Here is a 19,614-nt window from a genome sequence, read left to right on the forward strand (position 1 = left end):
ACAGCACACAACGTAGTCTTAAGGTGGCCGTACTCTTACTGATTTTTTTCATCTGTATCCGTCCGATTCAGTTATTGATCAAATCTGCTTGGAAACAATGCTGCAAATTACTCCCAATCGACTAATTTCTGACCAAAATCGTTCGATTGCACAGGACAGAAAATGTTGGTTGATTAGCGACGGGTTGGGTGCGAGTAAGTAGCTGCGTTTTATTTGATAACCAACTAAGCTACTCTCACCTGTCCACAGCGCAGTTCCGGTGTGTTCTCTCCCCGCTGGCTGCTTCTTCTCTTCACTTCCGAGTCCAGGGTCGCCTGTGTAACGTCTCAAATGCTAAAGGCCTCAAGTGGTCATGTAAGGTGTCTGTCCTCTGCATTACGACACACACATGTGCCCTGGACTTTGAGAGTGAAGAAACAGCAGCCGGCAGGGAGAGCAGAGACCGGAACAAGGCGGCGAGAGGTATACGAGGCTGCCATATTTATTTCTTTTAACCTCTTGAGGACTGCAGTGCTAAACCCCCCTAGTGACCAGGCCATTTTTAGTAAGATGTGCCACTGCAGCTTTAAGGCAAAGCTGCAGAGCCGCACAACACAGCACACAAGTGATCCCCCCCCCCCCCCCCCCCCTGTTGGTGGGGTCTGATCGCTCCCCCATGTTTATTTTTTTTTTTATAAATGTTGTTAGTGTTTTTTTTTTAAAAAAAAAACACTGTTTCTTTAAAGGGGAACTGAAGTGAGAGGGATATGGAGGCTGCCATGTTTATTTCCTTTTAAGCAATACCAGTTGCCTGGCAGCCCTGCTGATTCTCTGCCTCTAATACTATTAGCCATAGCCCCTGAACAAGCATGCAGCCGATCAGGTGTTTCAGACTTTAAAGTCAGATCTGACAAGACTAGCTGCATGCTTGTTTCTGGTGTTTTTCAGATACTCCTGCAGAGAAATAGACCAGCAGGGCTGCCAGGCAACTGGTATTGATTAAAAGGAAATAAATATGGCAGCCTCCGTATACCTCTTACTTCAGTTCCCCTTTAAAGGTGTTCCCTCCCTCCCTCCCCACAGCCAGCCAATTACGGCGATCGGCTGTCATAGGCTTCTGCCTATGTGAGCCGATCGCTCTCTTGTCCCCCAGGGGGACAGCCGTATGACACGGCTGTCCCCAGTACAGCGCTGCTGCCGATCGCAGCACTGTACACGTAAGTAGACGGCGATCACGCCGTCTAACAGTCTCCCGAGCGGCAATAGCCGCTCGGAGACTGAAGGCGGGGTGGAGTTTCGCCCCCCAAGCAGGAGATGCGCGCGCAATCTCCTGCATTAGCTGGTCCCAGGACTTTACGCTAATCGGAGTCAGCTCAAGTGGGAACAGAGCCTTACCGTTTCAGTGCCTTCTGCAGAAGTGAAGCCAAGTAAAATGTCAGGTTTTTTTTTTTTTTAGGATATCTATAAATTGTAATGAAGATTTTTTGTTTCCTCTAAAGTTTATCATGCTTTGGCTAATCTATTAGAGCAGAGAGGAAGTTCTGAGTTTAGATCCATTTTAAGGATGTGCACACCTATGTAGTTATCTTAAGTTTTTTTTATTCTTTGCTTTTCTCCAACAGATTGTTGATTGTTTTTCAATTGCAATTGTACAGGTTATAGCTCACATTAACTATTTCTGGACCGCGCTAGTTGAAATGTACGTCCTGTTTGTGGCCGCTTGTTTCTGACAGGACAAAGACTTCAACATCGCCACCCTACGTTCTCGCCACTACCACCGATCCCGCCACTCTGCACCCACCGCAGCTCACTTGCCCTGCCATCTCTATGACGGCAGAGCTCTGTGAGCTGGTCAGGAGCCGATTTCATTGGCTCGTGACCCTGTCACCACGGCTCACACAAATCACAGGGTTTGAAGCCAATGAAATCGGCTCTGGACTGTATCACAGAGACGGCACAGAGAGTGGGCTGAGGTGACGGGTGAGCGGTGTAATCGGCGGTAGCAGCGGGTTCATTCGGAGATTCGTCAGAAAGTGCTGTTTTTTTGGTACCAGTGGTCTCTGGTCCTTAAAGAGACTCCATAACAAAAATTGCATCCTGTTTTTTATCATCCTACAAATTCCAAAAGCTATTCTAATGTGTTCTGGCTTACTGCAGCACGTTCTACTATCACCATCTCTGTAATAAATCAACTTATCTCTCTCTTGTCAGACTTGTCAGCCTGTCTCTGGAAGGCTGCCAAGTTCTTCAGTGTTGTGGTTCTGTGATGCATCTCCCCCCTCCAGGCCCCTCTCTGCACACTGCCTGTGTGTTATTTAGATTAGGGCAGCTTCTCTCTTATCTTTTACAAGCTGGATAAATCCTCCTCTGAGCTGGCTGGGCTTTCACATACTGAGGAATTACATACGGGCAGAGCTGTCTGCACTCTGCAGTAAGAAACAGCCTGACACTTCAGTGGAAGATAGCTGCAGGGGGAAAGAAACACACAAATGATCTCTTGAGATTAAAAAGGAAGGCTGTATACAGCCTGCTTGTGTATGAATGTATTTTCTATGTGTGGACATACTGTACATCAACCTACTTCCTGTTTTGGTGGCCATTTTGTTTGTTTATAAACAAACTTTTTAAAACTGTTTTTAACCACTTTTAATGCGGCGAGGAGTGGCGAAATTGTGACAGAGGGTAATAGGAGATGTCCCCTAACGCACTGGTATGTTTACTTTTGTGCGATTTTAACAATACAGATTCTCTTTAAGGGGCCAGAGACTGCTGATACCAAAGTGGTTAAACAATACTTCCAGTCAGGGGCGCCGCAAGGCATAAAGCGAACCAAGAGGTCGCTTGGGGCCTCAAGATTGTAGGGGCCTCGGCGGCTCAGTGACATCGGCGTGACGTCACTGTTTCCCCGCAGCCCCGCGGGGCTAGCAGAGCAGGGCAGGGCTACGGGAAGATGGCCGCCGCCGAAGCCCTGCTCTGGAGACTATTTATATGCCTCCAGTACAGGGATTCGGGTGGCCATCTTCCCGTAGCCCTGATTCAATCAGCGCGGGAGATTGGAGGAGGGAGGGAGCTCCGTGGGAACTGCGCGCCTGAGGAGCCGGCCAGGAGAGGAGACGGGGAGAGAAGACTTCTGCCAGTGCCAGTGCCAGGTGAGTAAATTCTTTTCTTTTTGCAGCTCTGAAAATGTGCCCTAATTGTGTTTGATTTCTGCTGAACTGTTCCCTAATTGTGTTTGATTTCTGCTGAGAATGTGCCCTAATTGTGTTTGATATCTGCTGAACTGTTCCCTAATTGTGTTTGATATCTGCTGAACTGTTCCCTAATTGTGTTTGATATCTGCTGAACTGTGCCCTAATTGTGTTTGATTTCTGCTGAAAATGTGGCCCTAATTGCGTTTGATATCTGCTGAAAATGTGCCCTAATTGCGTTCGATTTCTGCTGAACTGTTCCCTAATTGAGTTTGATTTCTGCTGAAAATGTGCCCTAATTGCGTTTGATTTCTGCTGAACTGTGCCCAAATTGCGTTTGATTTCTGCTGAAAATGTGCCCTAATTGCGTTTGATTTCTGCTGAAAATGTGCCCTAATTGCGTTTGATTTCTGCTGAAAATGTGCCCAAATTGCGTTTGATTTCTGCTGAAAATGTGCCCAAATTGCGTTTGATTTCTGCTGAAAATGTGCCCTAATTGCATTTGATTTCTGCTGAAATGTGGCCCTAATTGCGTTTGATTTCTGCTGAAATGTGGCCCAAATTCTGTTTGTTTTCTGCTGAAATGTTGCACAAATTGCGTTTTTATTTTCTGGTGTCTGGGGTAACTGTTGCTGCATTTATTATTTAATGTCATAGTTGGCTATATTTGCTGTGCTACGGTTAAGCTCCGCCCATACAATGTCATGGCCAAATCCATCTGCGCGCGCCTCAATCACCCCCACATCCATTTTCCCCGCAAACAGCCCCGCCCCAATCCGCCCTCCAGCTCCACCCACATGTCATGGCCACGCCCACGTATGCAGGATAGCCACACCCATATTTCGCCCTAGGGCCACTTCCTGCAGTCCGCTTGGGGCCACAAAAGCCTTAGCTGCACCCCTGCTTCCAGTAAAAAAATGGAATTACTGCATAAGCCAGCTGTGGGTTAATTGCCAGGGCCTGCCCCAGCTCAGCAGCCAACATTGTAGGTGGGGGTGGCTACAGAGCTTCAGAAAAATGGCCACGACTGTCTCTCAGATGGAGGAGGGCAGAGTTTCTATCATTAATGAATTACGAGCGAGCAGGTGGGTGATTAACCCTACAACTTGTAGATCCTGGCAGTGGTAATAAAACACCTTGCATTTGCAGGTGCTACACTTGTTATATTCACTTTATATTAAAATTCAAGAAAAATGTATGCAATGTATTAAAGGGACTCCGAGCTCACGAAAAAAAGAAAAGTTGTACTCACCAGGGGCTTTCTCCAGCCCAGTGCTGGTCGGGAGGTCCCACGCCGGCGTCCTGGCTCCTCTCCTTCTCCCCGCTCCGGTATAGCTGACAGGCCGCAGCCCGGGCGACACTCGGTGGAGTGTCGGGCTGCAGCTTCCGCGTATGACGCGGATTACGTCACACGCCGGCCGCCTCGCGTCATCACGGCGGCCGGCGTGAAAGTACTGCGCATGCGCGCTTTAATCGCGCATGCGCAGTACTTTCACGCCGGCCGCCGTGATGACGCGAGGCGGCCGGCGTGTGACGTAATCCGCGTCATACGCGGAAGCTGCAGCCCGACACTCCACCGAGTGTCGCCCGGGCTGCGGCCTGTCAGCTATACCGGAGCGGGGAGAAGGAGAGGAGCCAGGACGCCGGCGTGGGACCTCCCGACCAGCACTGGGCTGGAGAAAGCCCCTGGTGAGTACAACTTTTCTTTTTTTCGTGAGCTCGGAGTCCCTTTAATATTTTCCCTGGCTTTGACAACTTTGGGTAGCAGTGAAAAAGATGAAAACTGATTTGGCTCCTCTCGTGCTGCGAGATAAAATTCTGTAATGCAGGCTCAGTCACAGCAAGTAAGGATATCTGCTGTGAAAGGTCTTCGGTAAATAAACAGGAAGCTGTCTATTTACCTACGATATCAGTACTTGCTGCTGACTGAGCCTACATAATGCTGGTAATACACCATACAATTTTCTGTTAAGCCTAATCTACACGGAGCGCGTACCTACATCCCCGCGTCGGATTCGATCACCCCTCGTCCCCGCCGGTGCCGATTATCTTCCGCTCGATTCCCTGCCATTGTCCGCTCGTGGGGAACGACCAGGGAATCGGCCGCGGCAAGATCGGACCTGTCGGATCTTATAAATCGAGCCGCATCAGTGGCTCGATTGATAAGACACATCGCTCCGTGTAGACCCAGCTTTACATTATTTTTTGTAGAGACTGGTCATTATCTCTGGTGCATTGTCTTCTGGTTATCTCCTGCTGAGTAAAACAATGCCTAATTGCTAGGCAGATAAATGGTTATATAGATTATTTTTAACATGTTGAAAATTATCTATCTGGCAGGTAAATCTAACAGAAAATTGTATGGTGTATTCCCAGCATTTGTCTGGGCATACACGGCACGTTTTTGCCCGTGTAATCGAGCCGCTGGCTCGATTCCGGCGCATCCACGCTCGTCCCCGCGGGCGCCCAGATCGATTCCCGCTCGTACCCGCGGGCGCTTATCTTCTTTTCGTTTTTTACCATTGTCCTGCCCACGGTATCGAGCGGGGAATCGATCCGGCAGGTGATCGGACACGTCGGAAATTATCAATCGAGCCATTAGCGACTCGATTACACAGTACAAAAACGTACCGTGTATTCCCAGCATAACAGAAGGGCTTTTATCTCACAGCACAATACAGAGAGGAGAGAAATCAGTTGTTACAACTGAACAGAGGACGACGTCATTGGTAAGGGCTAGTACACGCCAATAATCGCTACGCATAATCGCAAATGCTTAGCTTTTTGTAGCTGATTTGCAGTAGCGATTCTGGGCATGTGCCTATTGATTTCCTATTTATGCCTAGCGATTTTGTAGTATTTTATTGTAGTGATTTTGTAGTTCTTGTAAACTTTGATCTGGAAGTGAACAGCTTTAGGAAATATGCTTTGAAAAAAATTGCTCTGTTCAGTGCTATTTAGAGAGATTTTCCACTGTTCCTGTACTTCACATTGAGGCGTAATCACCTCCAAAATGCCGCAGGAGAATCATGTTAGTCAAGCGCTTTTCTAAGCGCTAGCGTTTTTAAAAGCGCTCAGAAGTGCTCTTGGTGTGCACAAGCCCTAAGTGTGCCATAAATGATCCTATCCAGAGGACCTTGGTAAACAGATATACTACCTAATAAGTTTTGCTCTTCCAATTAGAAACATGCTACAGGGTTATCCCTGTAGCTTAAATTTCCCTATAGTGCCCCTTTAACAAGAAGTTGGCATGAAGCAAAACAGAATGACTAGATTTGCTAACAAAATAAGTACAACAATTCCAAGTTTTCATTTACTTACTATTCGCTCGTGAGCATGTAGGCCACTGAAACTTGTGGGTTGGGAAAGAGAAGCCTGAGAGCTGCCAAGAATGGAGCTATAACTGCCTTGTCCAATAGCACCTGAGGGAGTCCAAACGTCTGAGGAATTATGAAGACCATCTAAGAATAATTTCAGGATAAAGAAAATTAAATGCATTAGTATTTTAATTATAATACAGTTTTTTAGCAAGGGCTAAAGAGTTCCAGACTGATCATGCAAATGCTCCAGGGCACAGGATAAAACATAACTAACACAGGATGTCTGAGCCAGCTAGCGCATGGCTCTTCTTTACTACACTATACCAGGTCACATAATCCGTCACGTGAAGAGGCTCTGCAGGAGGGGAGTGGAACTCTTTTTACTCTCCAGCCAAGAGCCGTCCAGGTTTAGGAAAAGGGGGACCGACCCCAGCTCCTGCTAGGGGAGGTTGGAGTACCTGCCACCACCCTGTGTAGTAGGACCTGGGGGGGGGGGGGGGGGGGGAGCTTTTTGTGGAATCTGGGAGCCCCTTGTGATATGGGAACCTCAAGATGCCCATCCTAAAAATGGCATAGGAGGTCATTAAAAAAAGAACAAAACCTTGTTAAAGCAAGAAAGAAAATATAAATATAACATAAAAACCTTTACTCTTCTGTGTTCTCTTTTTGTATACTTCCTTTCAGTGAATCTACTGTATGTGTATGCTTCTGTCTTCTTTTCTTACCGTCTCTCTTCAATAATCTTGCAGGGTCTCTCCCAACCAACCAGCCTCGCCCCCCACCTCCAACTGGACTCACTGCTTTGCACTGCACCTCTGTGGTCGGTACTCTAGTGCACTACACTATAGGGAGCCCTGAAACACTTTTAAATGACCTAATTGGACCTGAATCTCAGTGTCTGGTAGGAAATTTAAATATTCTGTTCCCAGGACTCCCTGTACTGGAATGCAATGGAATCCTGGTGGGGAGGGGCAGAGGTCCCAACAGAGTTGGCACTGTGGGAGCAGTGTTGAAGCTCCCAGCAGTTCAGTAAGAGGCATGGTAGGGGAGTCCATGGAGCTGCCAGGGTAGTCTGGCTGGGAGCAGTGGGGGAGGAGGGATGTAACTCTGCAATCAAGATTACTAAAGAAAAGAGCATAGGGTCTACAATTAGTCTATTTTTTTTTTACTTTCATTATAAATAGATTGGGGGTAAAAATCACCCTCTATACCTATTTACTTATAAGGGGACAGACATCTGGGTGTCCGCATATTAAAGGATGCTCCCAGATTACACCATTGTAACAACACCCACCAACCCCGTCTTACTATGCCACAGTTGCAATTCAGGTGTCATCCACTGGGGGCTTCTGAATGCGATTGCACTGTGAGCAAAGCAAATATTTAAGGTTGGATGATGTGCCCATACATGCAATGAACTCGATTGTATGCACAATTGGTAAAAATTATTGATTTTGAGCTGGAAATTGGTACTTTGCTGCCACCACTCTCTAGATTGAAATGAGGTGGAGAGACCTCAGAACTAGCTATTCCAGAAAGGAAGAAATGGTTATTTGTAACCTAACTAGCCAAATTGAACAATTTATAAAATTGAGACAATGCAGCAGTGTGTCTCTTCTGAGGACAGAGTTCTAGCACGGATCAGAATAATCCGGTAACAAGGGCAAAAACTGGAATGATTAAATAGTTTTACTATATAAACTATACACACAAAATATCCATTAAAACTACCCAAAAATATATCTAGCAGTTGAACAGAGGATTGGTTGGACAGAAATACAGAGAAGAGAACATGATGAAGAATGTCTGAAAGTTCAAAATACCACGTTTGGCTGAATCCAACAAGAGGTGAAGTCTTTGTGCTGAATAATCCAGAATATTGCGTGTTGGCCAGTGTCCTGCTGGCCTGACAGTAGATGGAATTCGACAACAGATGATAGACAAAGGACTCCAAGATCTGTGGTATCAGGTCTCTTAAAGGGCTCATCCTGTTGGGGGGGGGGGGGGGCTGCCTGCAAAAAGCAAAGTCCAGCTTTGCTGCAATTGGGGCTGGAGCAGTTTGACATCCAGGGAGAGAGATCTGGCAGAATACCAGGTATGCCGATTTCTCAATGCCCTTAAGTCACATCAAGGTATGGATTGCACATTTGCATTTAGTAAGGCATTATAAATTCACACATATTAAACATAAGTATTAAACTGCAAAGTACGACTGAGAACCTGTATTCCTCAGGGTCTGGATGTCTGATCCACCTGGGAACATAATGTGTGTCAGACTGCCCTTAAAGGGAACCTGAACTGAGCAAAATTATTTAAAATAAACACATGATGTAGCTGCAAATGAATATTACATACTAACCTCGCCGTCAGTTCCTCTAAGAAGCTCACAGTTTTCTTCTTACAGTGATCCCTTCCAGTTCTGACAATATTTTGTCAGAACTGAAATATACCAGTTGCTGTCAGTTATATAGCAGCTGCTGTCAGTTACAACTGAATGTGCATGGCAATGTCCATGTTTTCCTATGGCTCATGTGGGCGATATTACAGTTTAACAGTATGCTGACCAGGAAGCTGTTATGGGGTAATGGCCATTTTCAAAATGGAGGACAGAGAATTCCATTGATCACAGGGGACAAACAGGACACAGGAGAGAAGAAAGAGAATGATGAGTAGACTACACAGGAGGTAAGCATGACCTGCGTATGTTTATTTTGACTTTTAATTTTTAGTTCAGGTTCTCTTTAATAACTTTAGTAAAATATGGTTGTTAGCATATTGGCAGTGTCAAAACAATGAAATATGAAAAATATGATTTTTTTTTTCTGGTATGCCAACAGAACAGATGTGTGGGGAAACAAAGATAAGGATCAGAGATGATCTCTTTTAAAACTCCTGGCAAGAGTTTTACGACAGGAGAGGTGTGAAGGTTTTGATTTATGGGGTTCTGGAGGAAAAATTCTTTGGGAAAGGTCCTCTATTAGGTTTTGTCAAAAGGCAGATGGATGGCCAGTCAGGGGCGTTTGAAAGCCCAGGAACTTTTGATAAGGGCTAAAGCCCAATTAACTCTGTGTTCTGGTTGATGTGATAGGAGATATGATTTATTCCACAGGTGTCAAACACAAGGCCCGTGGGCCGAATGCGGCCCTCCTTGCCACTCTATTAGGCCCTTTGAAAGCATCCAATGTCCATTATTGTAAGCAGCAAAAGAAAGACAGCACACTGTCTGCCCATCCGGAGGAGCACACAAGTGACTCTATTTCTGAATTAAACACTGTCAGTTTGACATGGGGTACAGCAGTAAGCCACAGCCCACCCTCCCAAAAATTAGCATGGGACCCCGTTTGGGTCCATGTAATGTTTGCCTGTTTTAGCGATATGTTGTCCCTTCTGGCAGTCACATGTCCTGTGCTTCCATAACTTTTTCTTACGATCATGACATTCCCTAGCAGCTAAAATGATGCAGCATACAGCGTGTGGCAGTCAGGAAGATCAGAGGAGACCCAAAGCAGGACTGGAGCAGGTAAATATTACTTTGTTCCACTGCACTACTCTGAAGAAGGGGAGGAGCAGGCCCTCTTTGGTCACCATAGTTACATCACTTAGTTTGTGACTGTTCAATAAATGTTAAATATTAATAAATAACTTGTCCCGCGACAGACTATGTTTTATATTTTGGCTCCTTGAAGGGATCCAAGCAGCTCTTGGCTTCAAATAGCTGCAAGGGCTGCCATTGTTCAGAAGCTCAACCCCTGCTGTTTTACAACTAGCATTGTCCAGGCTAGGTGTGAAATTCTTCAACTGTAACTGATGTTTTCTGTTTGAAGTACAATGGGGGTTTGTTTGTGGTCAATTAAGTCTAATAAGGTGATTTCTTATCTGTGTTCCACCATCAAGCCATCCTTTACGGACGGACAAAGTGGCTATTTTAACCCTTAGATGTAAACAAATGAGGTAATATTAAAGTTTTTTTTAAATAATAAACCACATTTTTAGAATGCATTTTAATTTGCTATAGAGCTGCCCTGGGTGTTAAAAATGATGCTCGGTTCACTTTAGTGATTGGGTTTGACTCGCCTAATGTATTAGATAAGAAAAATGTTGGATGCATCACAACAATGTATGGAGGCATTTACCACCAATCTCTACAAGCATAAGGAGGGGATGAGCCCCATGTCCTTGACAAGGCAAGGGGCTTTGCTGAAGGGGGTGGGGGGGGGGGGGCTTGAGGAATTTCCACCAGAGAGCCACCTCCATGTCTAAGGCCAAGCAGGTCTATGGTTAATATGGCTAAGCACTGTGCTGTCTTGTTCAGATTAATAATCCATTAACATGAAGAAGCAAAGTGGATGGACAATCAAGTCTGTGCATGTGTCAGGTAGAACACTTAAAAGTCTGGTTTTAAAGATCACCCAAGGCGCAAATAAACTAATGAAATAAATGATTGCATCTAGCCATCTATCTTCCGTCTCCTAAAAATGACTTTTTCAGATATTCCAGTTTTATTTTATTTTTAAATCTACTTTTTAAGTTTAAGTGTTTTATAGTTTTTGCTCAATGACAGATTCATTGAAGTATGCCAGAGATAAAATATATGAACTATTGACCCTTTTTATCTCTTTCCTGCTCTAAGAAGCCATTTTCTCAGGACTGAGTCAGCCACTTACATACCTGATATCTTTCAGGCAGAGAAAGAAAAAAAGGAACACAGCATAGTTATTCGTGTACTAGGCACTGTACATACCCATGTCTATCTCATCATGTCACCTCGGGTATCCTTTAAGTAGTATGCTGAATAAGAGATGAGTAAGTGCATACTAGTTGAGAAACAACTGTCAAATAAGGTGATCGTCTTGTTGTCATGAAGAGGATTAGGAAGCCAGTTTAAAGGCCAAATCCTCCTATTACTGATTATTTAAATATGGGTGGGTGGATCCAGGTTGACAGAATCGCATACAGGCAGTATGTAGATTTCTGGATGCCCATTTCAAGAAGTCTTCACTAGACTTAATAGCTTTGTCATAACCACATTGGAATCTTGCTTCTCCTGCTATAGCAACAGGAGTCCCAATAAAGAAAAAAATTCAAGAGCAACTGTGATCTGATCTTGTCATGAATACTTTTTCTTACATACAATACATCTGATTTGTAGGTCTACATTTCAAAAATCACTCAAACACATGAAGATATTAGCCTCAGAAGTAGAGATACAGAGGCGTTAGTAGAGGTATTCTTTAAGGGAACCCGAGGTGAGAGTTATATGGAGGCTGCCATATTTACTTCCTTCTAACCATTACCAGTAGCCTGGCTGTCCTGCTGATTCTCTGCCTCTAATACTTTACAAAAAGAGTCTAGGTGGATCTATGAGTTGGAGGCCACTGAATACCCTGGCCTCAATGAAACGGTCGGTTTTGCGGCCTTTCTGCCTAACTGATGCTTCCCGCTTTTTCCCACTTGTCCTGCTGTCTCCTTTTTTGCCCCCCTCCGTTGGTCTGCTCCTCCATTGCCCCCTGTGTCTGCGGGCTTGTATACGCTCCGAGCTGTTGTCTCCATGTGTCTTCCCCTGTGGCATCTGCCGTTCATAGCTGGCATACGTTGTTGCTCAGTTTTTTTGCCTTTTTGAGTGCGACGACTTTTCGCACTGTTTGGACTGTGGTACTGCGTTGTCGCAGTCCCCTTGGGTCCTACTTCTACAGTAAAGATGATTGTATGCTAATATTTGCTGACTCTGAGTTATGAATATATTGATTTCTTTCTGTTTGTCTGTGTATGTTGCGTTTGCATGGTTTTGATTCACTTTATTTTCATATACGTTTTTGCTGTTATATTTTTTATGTTCTCATGTGCTGCCCCACAGCCCCTTTTTCTCCGCCCCCACTTTGCCCTCTCACCTTGATTGCCACCATCACGCATCAGGCCGACTTATTTTGTCTGGCCTGTTGATTGGGCCATGGTGGGGGCGAGGCTGAGCTGCGTGTCCGTTGCGGCGTTAGTGCGCATGCGTACGCGTGCGCGTTGGTTGACGCGTACGTAATTACGCGTGCGTGCGCGCGCGTGACTGATGACGCTGCCCTATAAGGAGCCTCAGGCAGCACATGATCCCAGCCACGCCTCCCTTCGAAAAAGCCGGTAGACCCGGCGAAACATGTCAGTGCTGCCGGCGTGGTGCTAGCACCTGTCTGCCTTTGTCCCGCTGCCCTCCCACTCTCCGCCTCCACCCTCTGCTGGCCTGAGGCATCTCTACGATCTCCACCTGGAAGACCTTTAGCTCTCTGCCTACATGGGACTTTGCTTTGACCATCATAGCCTGCCACATTAGCACACTGGACCTGATTCCTCTATCGGATTAAAAGTCACTCCCCCAGCCTTGGGCTTCTACACATGGGGTTGAGAGACCAGACAGCCTTCAGGAGCTAACTGGACTCCGTACTGCTGTACCAGGATTGGGTATAGTATGGCTTATGCTTCATGCCATTTCTCTGATTTGTGCTTGCTGCAACCTGCATTCCATCTGTCCATGCTGGCTATGCTGTTTCATTGAACTGTTTGTCTGCAGATGCTTTATTGGCTTCCTGGTCTTTGCTGGATATATTGACTTACTTTGCCTCTGTCATCTGTACCGGCCTGCTATAACTGCTACTTTCCCATAGTCCCCATTTTTGATGCACTATACTTGTCTAGGCCTACTTTTTATAGGACATTTTGGATCCCTGATCACATTAGGTGGTCTTAGACAGTGGTGTGTTTGATGTCTGATTGGTTGCTGAGCGTGGTCTTTTGGCAGTTTACATTGGTGCTTTTTAATATGCTCAATTATAATATTAATAAATTTTGTAATTTTTCACTTATTTTTTGATTTTTGTGATTTGTGACATATGCTCCCCAGCCCCCCTTTTTTCCTTTACATTTACGTTTCCTTCTCCTGCTATAGCAACAGGAGTCCCAATAAAGAAAAAAATTCAAGAGCAACTGTGATCTGATCTTGTCATGAATACTTTTTCTTACATACAATACATCTGATTTGTAGGTCTACATTTCAAAAATCACTCAAACACATGAAGATATTAGCCTCAGAAGTAGAGATACAGAGGCGTTAGTAGAGGTATTCTTTAAGGGAACCCGAGGTGAGAGTTATATGGAGGCTGCCATATTTACTTCCTTCTAACCAATACCAGTAGCCTGGCTGTCCTGCTGATTCTCTGCCTCTAATACTTTCAGCCATAGACCCTGAACAAGCATATGCAGATCAGGTGTTTCTGACAATATTGTCAGAACTGACAAGATTAGCTACATGCTTGATTCTCATGTACTACAGACACGACTGCAGCCAAAATAGATCAGCAGGGCTGCCAGGCAAGTGGTATTGTTTAAAAGAAAACAAATATGGAAGCCTCAACATCACTCACACCTCAGGTTCACTTTAAGGTAAAATTAAAATATATCAAACTGAGATTGGATCCATGCAGCAGGTTGCAAGTTCTTACATACCCTGTGATCTTTTTCTTCCTCCTCATTAATTATCTGTCAAGCTACAGGTAACAGGACTGTAGTACCAGCTCCCACACTTTTGTCAGTTATCTCTGCTGCCCACCTTCCCCTTGCCAATTTGTCCAATCCTGCAAGGGAAAGGTGGGTAAGGATTTATATTCCACTGTGGGTGGGTGTAGGTTGACAGAGGCAGGCACTGCATCCCTGTCAAGCCTTTGGGTGCCTGCAGTGACAGCTAGGTTTTCCCAGAGCTTGACACAGTGAATTACTCCACTAGACTAAAGGTGGCCACACACAATACAACAAAATGATCCGATTTTATAGCAATTCGATAAAAACGATTGGATCTCCTGAAAAAAACAAAAGCTTTTTTTTCCTTTGACTTAAAAATCCGATCGGATTTCCCGTTTTCTTCGATTATCGATCCGGAATGACAGATATTTTTCTTCAACCTTTCTAAAGATTGTATGGTGTGTGTTAGATTGGCAATTTATTAATATACAAACCCTAGCAATTTTGTCAGTTTCCAATCATTTTTATCATAATTGGGGAAAAATTGAGCATATGTGTGTGGTACATTGGTCAGATTTTTGAAATGTTACAGTGAGAAAAATTGATTGCAATTCTTAAATTGAACATATATTTAAAAAATTGTATAGTGTGTGGCCACCTTAAGGGCTGGTTCACACGGGCGTCTGCTGAGCTTTTGCTTGGCATTGCGTTCAAACGCCAGCGTTTAAACGCCAGCGTTTAAAAGCTAGCTTTTGAAAGCTTTTGAAAAGCGTTCAAGGCTAGCAGTTCTGGTCTCTGCTATTGTTTCCTCGCGTTTACTGCCTCTGAAAGCAGCATGTTGCTTTTGAGACTAGACGCAACGCTGGGATCTACTGCCAGGCTTTCATGAAAGCCTGCAAAAGCCAGCTCTAAACGCTCCCATTCACTTGCATGGGATGGCAGTAGATCCCAAAAAACGCTGCGTCTGAAACGCTGCGTTAAACGCCACAAAAACGCCCGTCTGAACCAGCCCTAACAAGGAGGAAGAAAACAATTGCTGGAACAGACATAGAGCCACCTTACTTCATGGGGCCATTCCCAATTTAATAGTTTTCACATCACTGCTGGCTCACTTTAAGATTATAAATTTAAAATTATATATTTTTTTTATTATACTGTATACTTAAAATTTGTATCCAATAAAATGTAATAGGAAATCATATTTTTTGCATTAATATGCTTTCTGTTACACTGGAGCAGATCTGCTTTGTCCCTATAAATACTCAAATATATTTGGCTAAACACCGAGTACTTTCAAACGTATTTTGGAAAATAATCAGGATAATAATTTTATATACATAATAAAAAAAAAATATAGGTCTTAGTTTTAGACAAAATGGCAAACAATCACCTGCCATGTAGAATCCCCCAGGGTAAATAGAATTTGGTGGCTTTGATACAAAGCTTCCACGGTCACCACCATATTCTTCGCTTGAGTTAGCAGGGTAAACCTATTTAAATCCCAAAAAAAGTTACAATAAGCTAAAGCTCTACAATAAAAAAACAAAAACAAATGAACAATAATATACAGTAGCATTTACATTTGTTTTAACTGTTAAAACAGAACATGTAATCCATCCATTTCTGTGCAATACTAAGAAAAGTTATACATTCAAAGCTTCTAATTGCAAAGCATATTAAAATTCTACCACATCTCTGTATGTTTACAGGGAAGGGGGAGGAACAGACCACCACCAGTACCATCTGTTCTATCATGGCACTATGCCAAAACTCAGGGCAGCTGGGAGCAAAGAGGAGACATCTATAAGCACAAGCAGAGCCAAAAGGAAGGAATTACAAAAAAAAAGTGTAAAATTACGGACCCAGTGATAAATATACACCAAATGACAATACACTATGTAACTATGAAGCATATTTTGCACCTATTCCAGAAATAATGGGTAGTGGGGTAAACACTAAAGTCTGTTAATGCAAGATGCAAAAGAATAACAAATGTTACATGTATGAATGTATGTGTCTCTGAAAGTGATGTATGGGAAAGGCATGTACCAGAATTGTGGAATTCCACTCCCCCTCCCATGAGATCTCCAACACTTGTCCCAGACTAAAAGCTCAGATTTCAGTGGATACAAATTAACCCCTAGATAAAAAGTTAAAAATTAAAATGTTTCCACATTCTTATAACTATGAATTGGGAAAAGGAGTAATACGAATAACTAGCTTCTATCAATAGCTGGTATGTTCTATCTACATAGCTTACTGTTGGTGTAATTTTATAGGATGTTTTAAATTCTCTCTTTCATCTTAGCCATGCTATTTGAGGCAAGGGCTGAAGCAGTTAATAGTTACTCAGGAAGCAGTAAATCACACAAAATCTCCTCTTCCCCTTCTCTGTCCCCTGTAAGTGTTGGAAAAGGCTGGGGGCTTGCTTCCCCCTCCAGGGGAGTGAAGTCATTTCCTCTCCTCTGTCTGGCTGAGAAAGTGGGGCGAGAGGGGGTGGTGAAGTATTAGGGGAGTGGTTGAGCAGCAAGCTGCAAGCTTGACATGAATTGTACTGTGTAATGGTAGCACCAGTAACACAGCTTGCTTAAAGTAAGTCTCAAGATACACAAAAAACAGTCTCATATTTTAAGTACCAGTAATTTTTAGGAGCATATATATGATTGTATGCCTGATTGCATGCCCATAAGACTGTATAACAGGGTAGCATTTTACTTTACTTTTTATACCCAGCTATGTCGTTGTCGCAACTCAGTAAGTGTAAAATCAGGTCACCTGCCTATCATAAGAGGGTTTGTGGGGTGGAAAAAAAAAATTACCCTTGTTTTTTGCAATATCGCCCATAAGCGATGTGATTTTGTATTGTGGTCTGCAGCTATGAATCAAGACCTACACACTGGCTGTACTCCAGGTATGAGAAGAAGTATGTAGGAGGAAGGCAGTGAGCACAAGGATACAAGAATTATAATCAAGTGTAGTAGGTCGTCAGAACTATTGGATAGGATTTAGATTTTTGTAAGTGACACAGTAGTACCTGCACCATCTTCCATGTCATATTCTAGTGAATTCTATGGCTTGCAGAAGCTTTTCATTTTAAAGAGGAAGGGGGTACTAGGATCATTTGTTTTTTATCATTAGACAGTTTCCCCTTGAATACATGCATTCTTCTCTTCCTGGGTCTCACCTTTAGGAATCCTATCTAGTAAGCCTGTATATACTATGATTGGTATTATTACTATTATGTATTTATACAGATAATTTATGCAGCTCTTTACAGAGTATATTAAATTATTTTCCATCAACTATCCCTCAAAGGGGCTCACATCCTAATGTCTTAACCTCAAAGAGTACCTGTACTAAAAAAAAAAAAGGGTCCCTGGGGGGTACTCACCTCGGGAGGGGGAAGCCCCTGAATCGGATTGAGGCTTTCACCGTCCTCCTCAGTCCCACGGTGTTCTTGCTGTGCCCCTCGTAAGCCACAGATGACAATTTGTCAGGCTGTTGCTGGCTGTAGCACAAGAGCAGTAGCGCCTGCAATATTTATCTTCCCCGACTCCAGCGCAGGCACAGTAGCGGCTCTCAACGGGCAGAAATAGCTGATCCCATTCGGGTCCGCTCTACTGCGCAGGCGACTTGCACCTGCGCAGTAGAGTGAACCCAACTGGGATCAGCTAGTTCCGCCTGTTCCGAGCCGAGAGCTGCTACAGCGCCTGCACTGGAGCCAGGGAAGGTAAATATTTACATGGCCGCTGTTCGAAGCACCCTAGAGAGACCATTGTGGGACAGAGGACAACAGGAGAAGCCTCAATCGGATCCAGAAGCTTTCCCCTCCCGAGAGGTAAGAACCCCCCAGGGGCCCTTTTTCTCATTACAGGTTCTCTGAAGTGAAAATAAACTTATGATATAATGATTTGTATGTGTAGTACAGCTAAGAAATAAAACATTATTAGCACAGATATTAGCACTCATATTGTTTCCAGTACAGGAAGAGTTAAGAAACTTCAGTTATATATGCAAAAGAGCTTCTTTGAGCTCTGCCACTTTGTAAAATCTTGGACAGCACTGTCTTTTGAAGCTCTTATCTCAACTGTCTCTCATTGTTTCTTCTTTGTTTATGGTTTGTCTGCAGAGAAAAGTCCAAATAGTCAATAGCCTGCTCTGTGAAATCATTTAAAATGCTGAGTGAATTGTGGAAACTGCAATTATTAGAGAATGATGCAATATTATAAAAAAAAAAAAAACTATTTTCTTTGCTACTAATGCTTTATTAATTATCTGTATTACACAACCAATTCATTATATTATGAGTTTTATTTCGATTCAGTGTCACTTTAATAGTACACTGTAATATTCCAGCTATAGTCTAGGACCATTTTGGGGGAAGCCAATGAACCTACCAGTATGATTTTAGCATGTGTGAGAAAACCTATGCAAACATGGGAGTTCAGTCTTGCTCACATAAAGCTCAGTACATGCAAATAGCTCCTGTTTTAACATTATTAGCATAGCTCATGTTTTAATTATTTATTTTGCCTGTTAATATAATGCTTTTACTTGGCACAGATTTCCAGAGAGCACTAAACAACTCAGAAACAGTGGGGCTCCCTTCCACATTGCTGGATGATTCTGAATGTAGGACAATTTTCCTGTGGTTTTTGGTCCAAACATTAGGAAAGGTGTCTAGGAAGAAAGAAGGCTACACGCTACTACTGTACACAACAGAAATCTTGGGGGAAGCAGGGTGCAATGCAAGACAAAACTGAATTACTTGGCGTTGTAGTGGGATGTTTTGTTTTACAGTCTAAAATATGGAAGGAATGCAGGTCTCAAGCCCAGGAATTCATACAAAATTGCAACTTTTATTTATAAACAAACATTCAACACCTCATACAGTACAAAACCTAATATCCCTCCCCAAAACAGCACAAAAGATATAAAAACACAGCTTAACATAGGAACAGGACCAAATTAATGTCAACTGCAGTAGCCAATGTAAGCTCACATGAAACCTTAAGGAGTAAAGAGATATTATATACAGTTCTGGAATTTCTATATACCACATTGCCACTGAAAGCGGTTGTGGTAAAAGTTCAGTTTCTCTGGAATCCAGGGTAAAACCCAATAGACTTGTGTGCAGTACGTTGAACTGATTACCAGAATCTATGGCTGAACTACCACCCAATCATAGCAGATGAACAAATTGTAATTACAGTAATAATATCAATTACCACCAAGCACGAGTCGGCCCAGTCACAGCAAACTAAGTAATCCCCAGATGATATGATGTTCTCAGTAAAAAACTACTGGCCCAATCATAGTCAGCCTGCAAACAATACCAACTAGACCAAACAATAGTGAAGTATTGAAACAAGCTCATCCAGTAGAGGCCCCAGTCCATGTACTCCCGTGGTGGAAAGTCAGGATGTTGGTAACAGTACAATGATGCCGTGCAAAAGAGGACTTCATCTGTCCGGCTCGCATGATTTCTGGGCCTGAGTTGCACCGCCATCTGCTGTCTCTGCTGTCCTGAGCAGCCTCTTTGCATGCAATCATTGTACTGATACCACCCTAATGCCTTTCTACCATGGGAGTTCATGGACTAATAGCAACCACCGGCTACAACTGGGTGA

General features: G+C 43.7%; 1 protein-coding gene across 2 annotated transcripts in view; it reads right to left on the reverse strand.

Moving 5' to 3' along the window:
• TCF3 (transcription factor 3) overlaps positions 1–19,614 on the reverse strand; it is a 247,204-nt gene that overhangs the window by 52,610 nt on the left and 174,980 nt on the right. For both annotated transcript variants that reach the window (XM_068233869.1, XM_068233867.1), the window contains exons 9-10: positions 15,375–15,474; positions 6,489–6,628 (exon numbers count right to left, since the gene is read on the reverse strand). In XM_068233869.1, coding sequence (XP_068089970.1) covers positions 6,489–6,628; positions 15,375–15,474 — 240 coding nt within the window. The remainder of the gene's footprint in view (positions 1–6,488; positions 6,629–15,374; positions 15,475–19,614) is intronic.

The sequence above is a fragment of the Hyperolius riggenbachi genome, chromosome 1 (genome assembly GCF_040937935.1).
Source record: "Hyperolius riggenbachi isolate aHypRig1 chromosome 1, aHypRig1.pri, whole genome shotgun sequence".
Lineage (NCBI taxonomy): Eukaryota > Metazoa > Chordata > Amphibia > Anura > Hyperoliidae > Hyperolius > Hyperolius riggenbachi.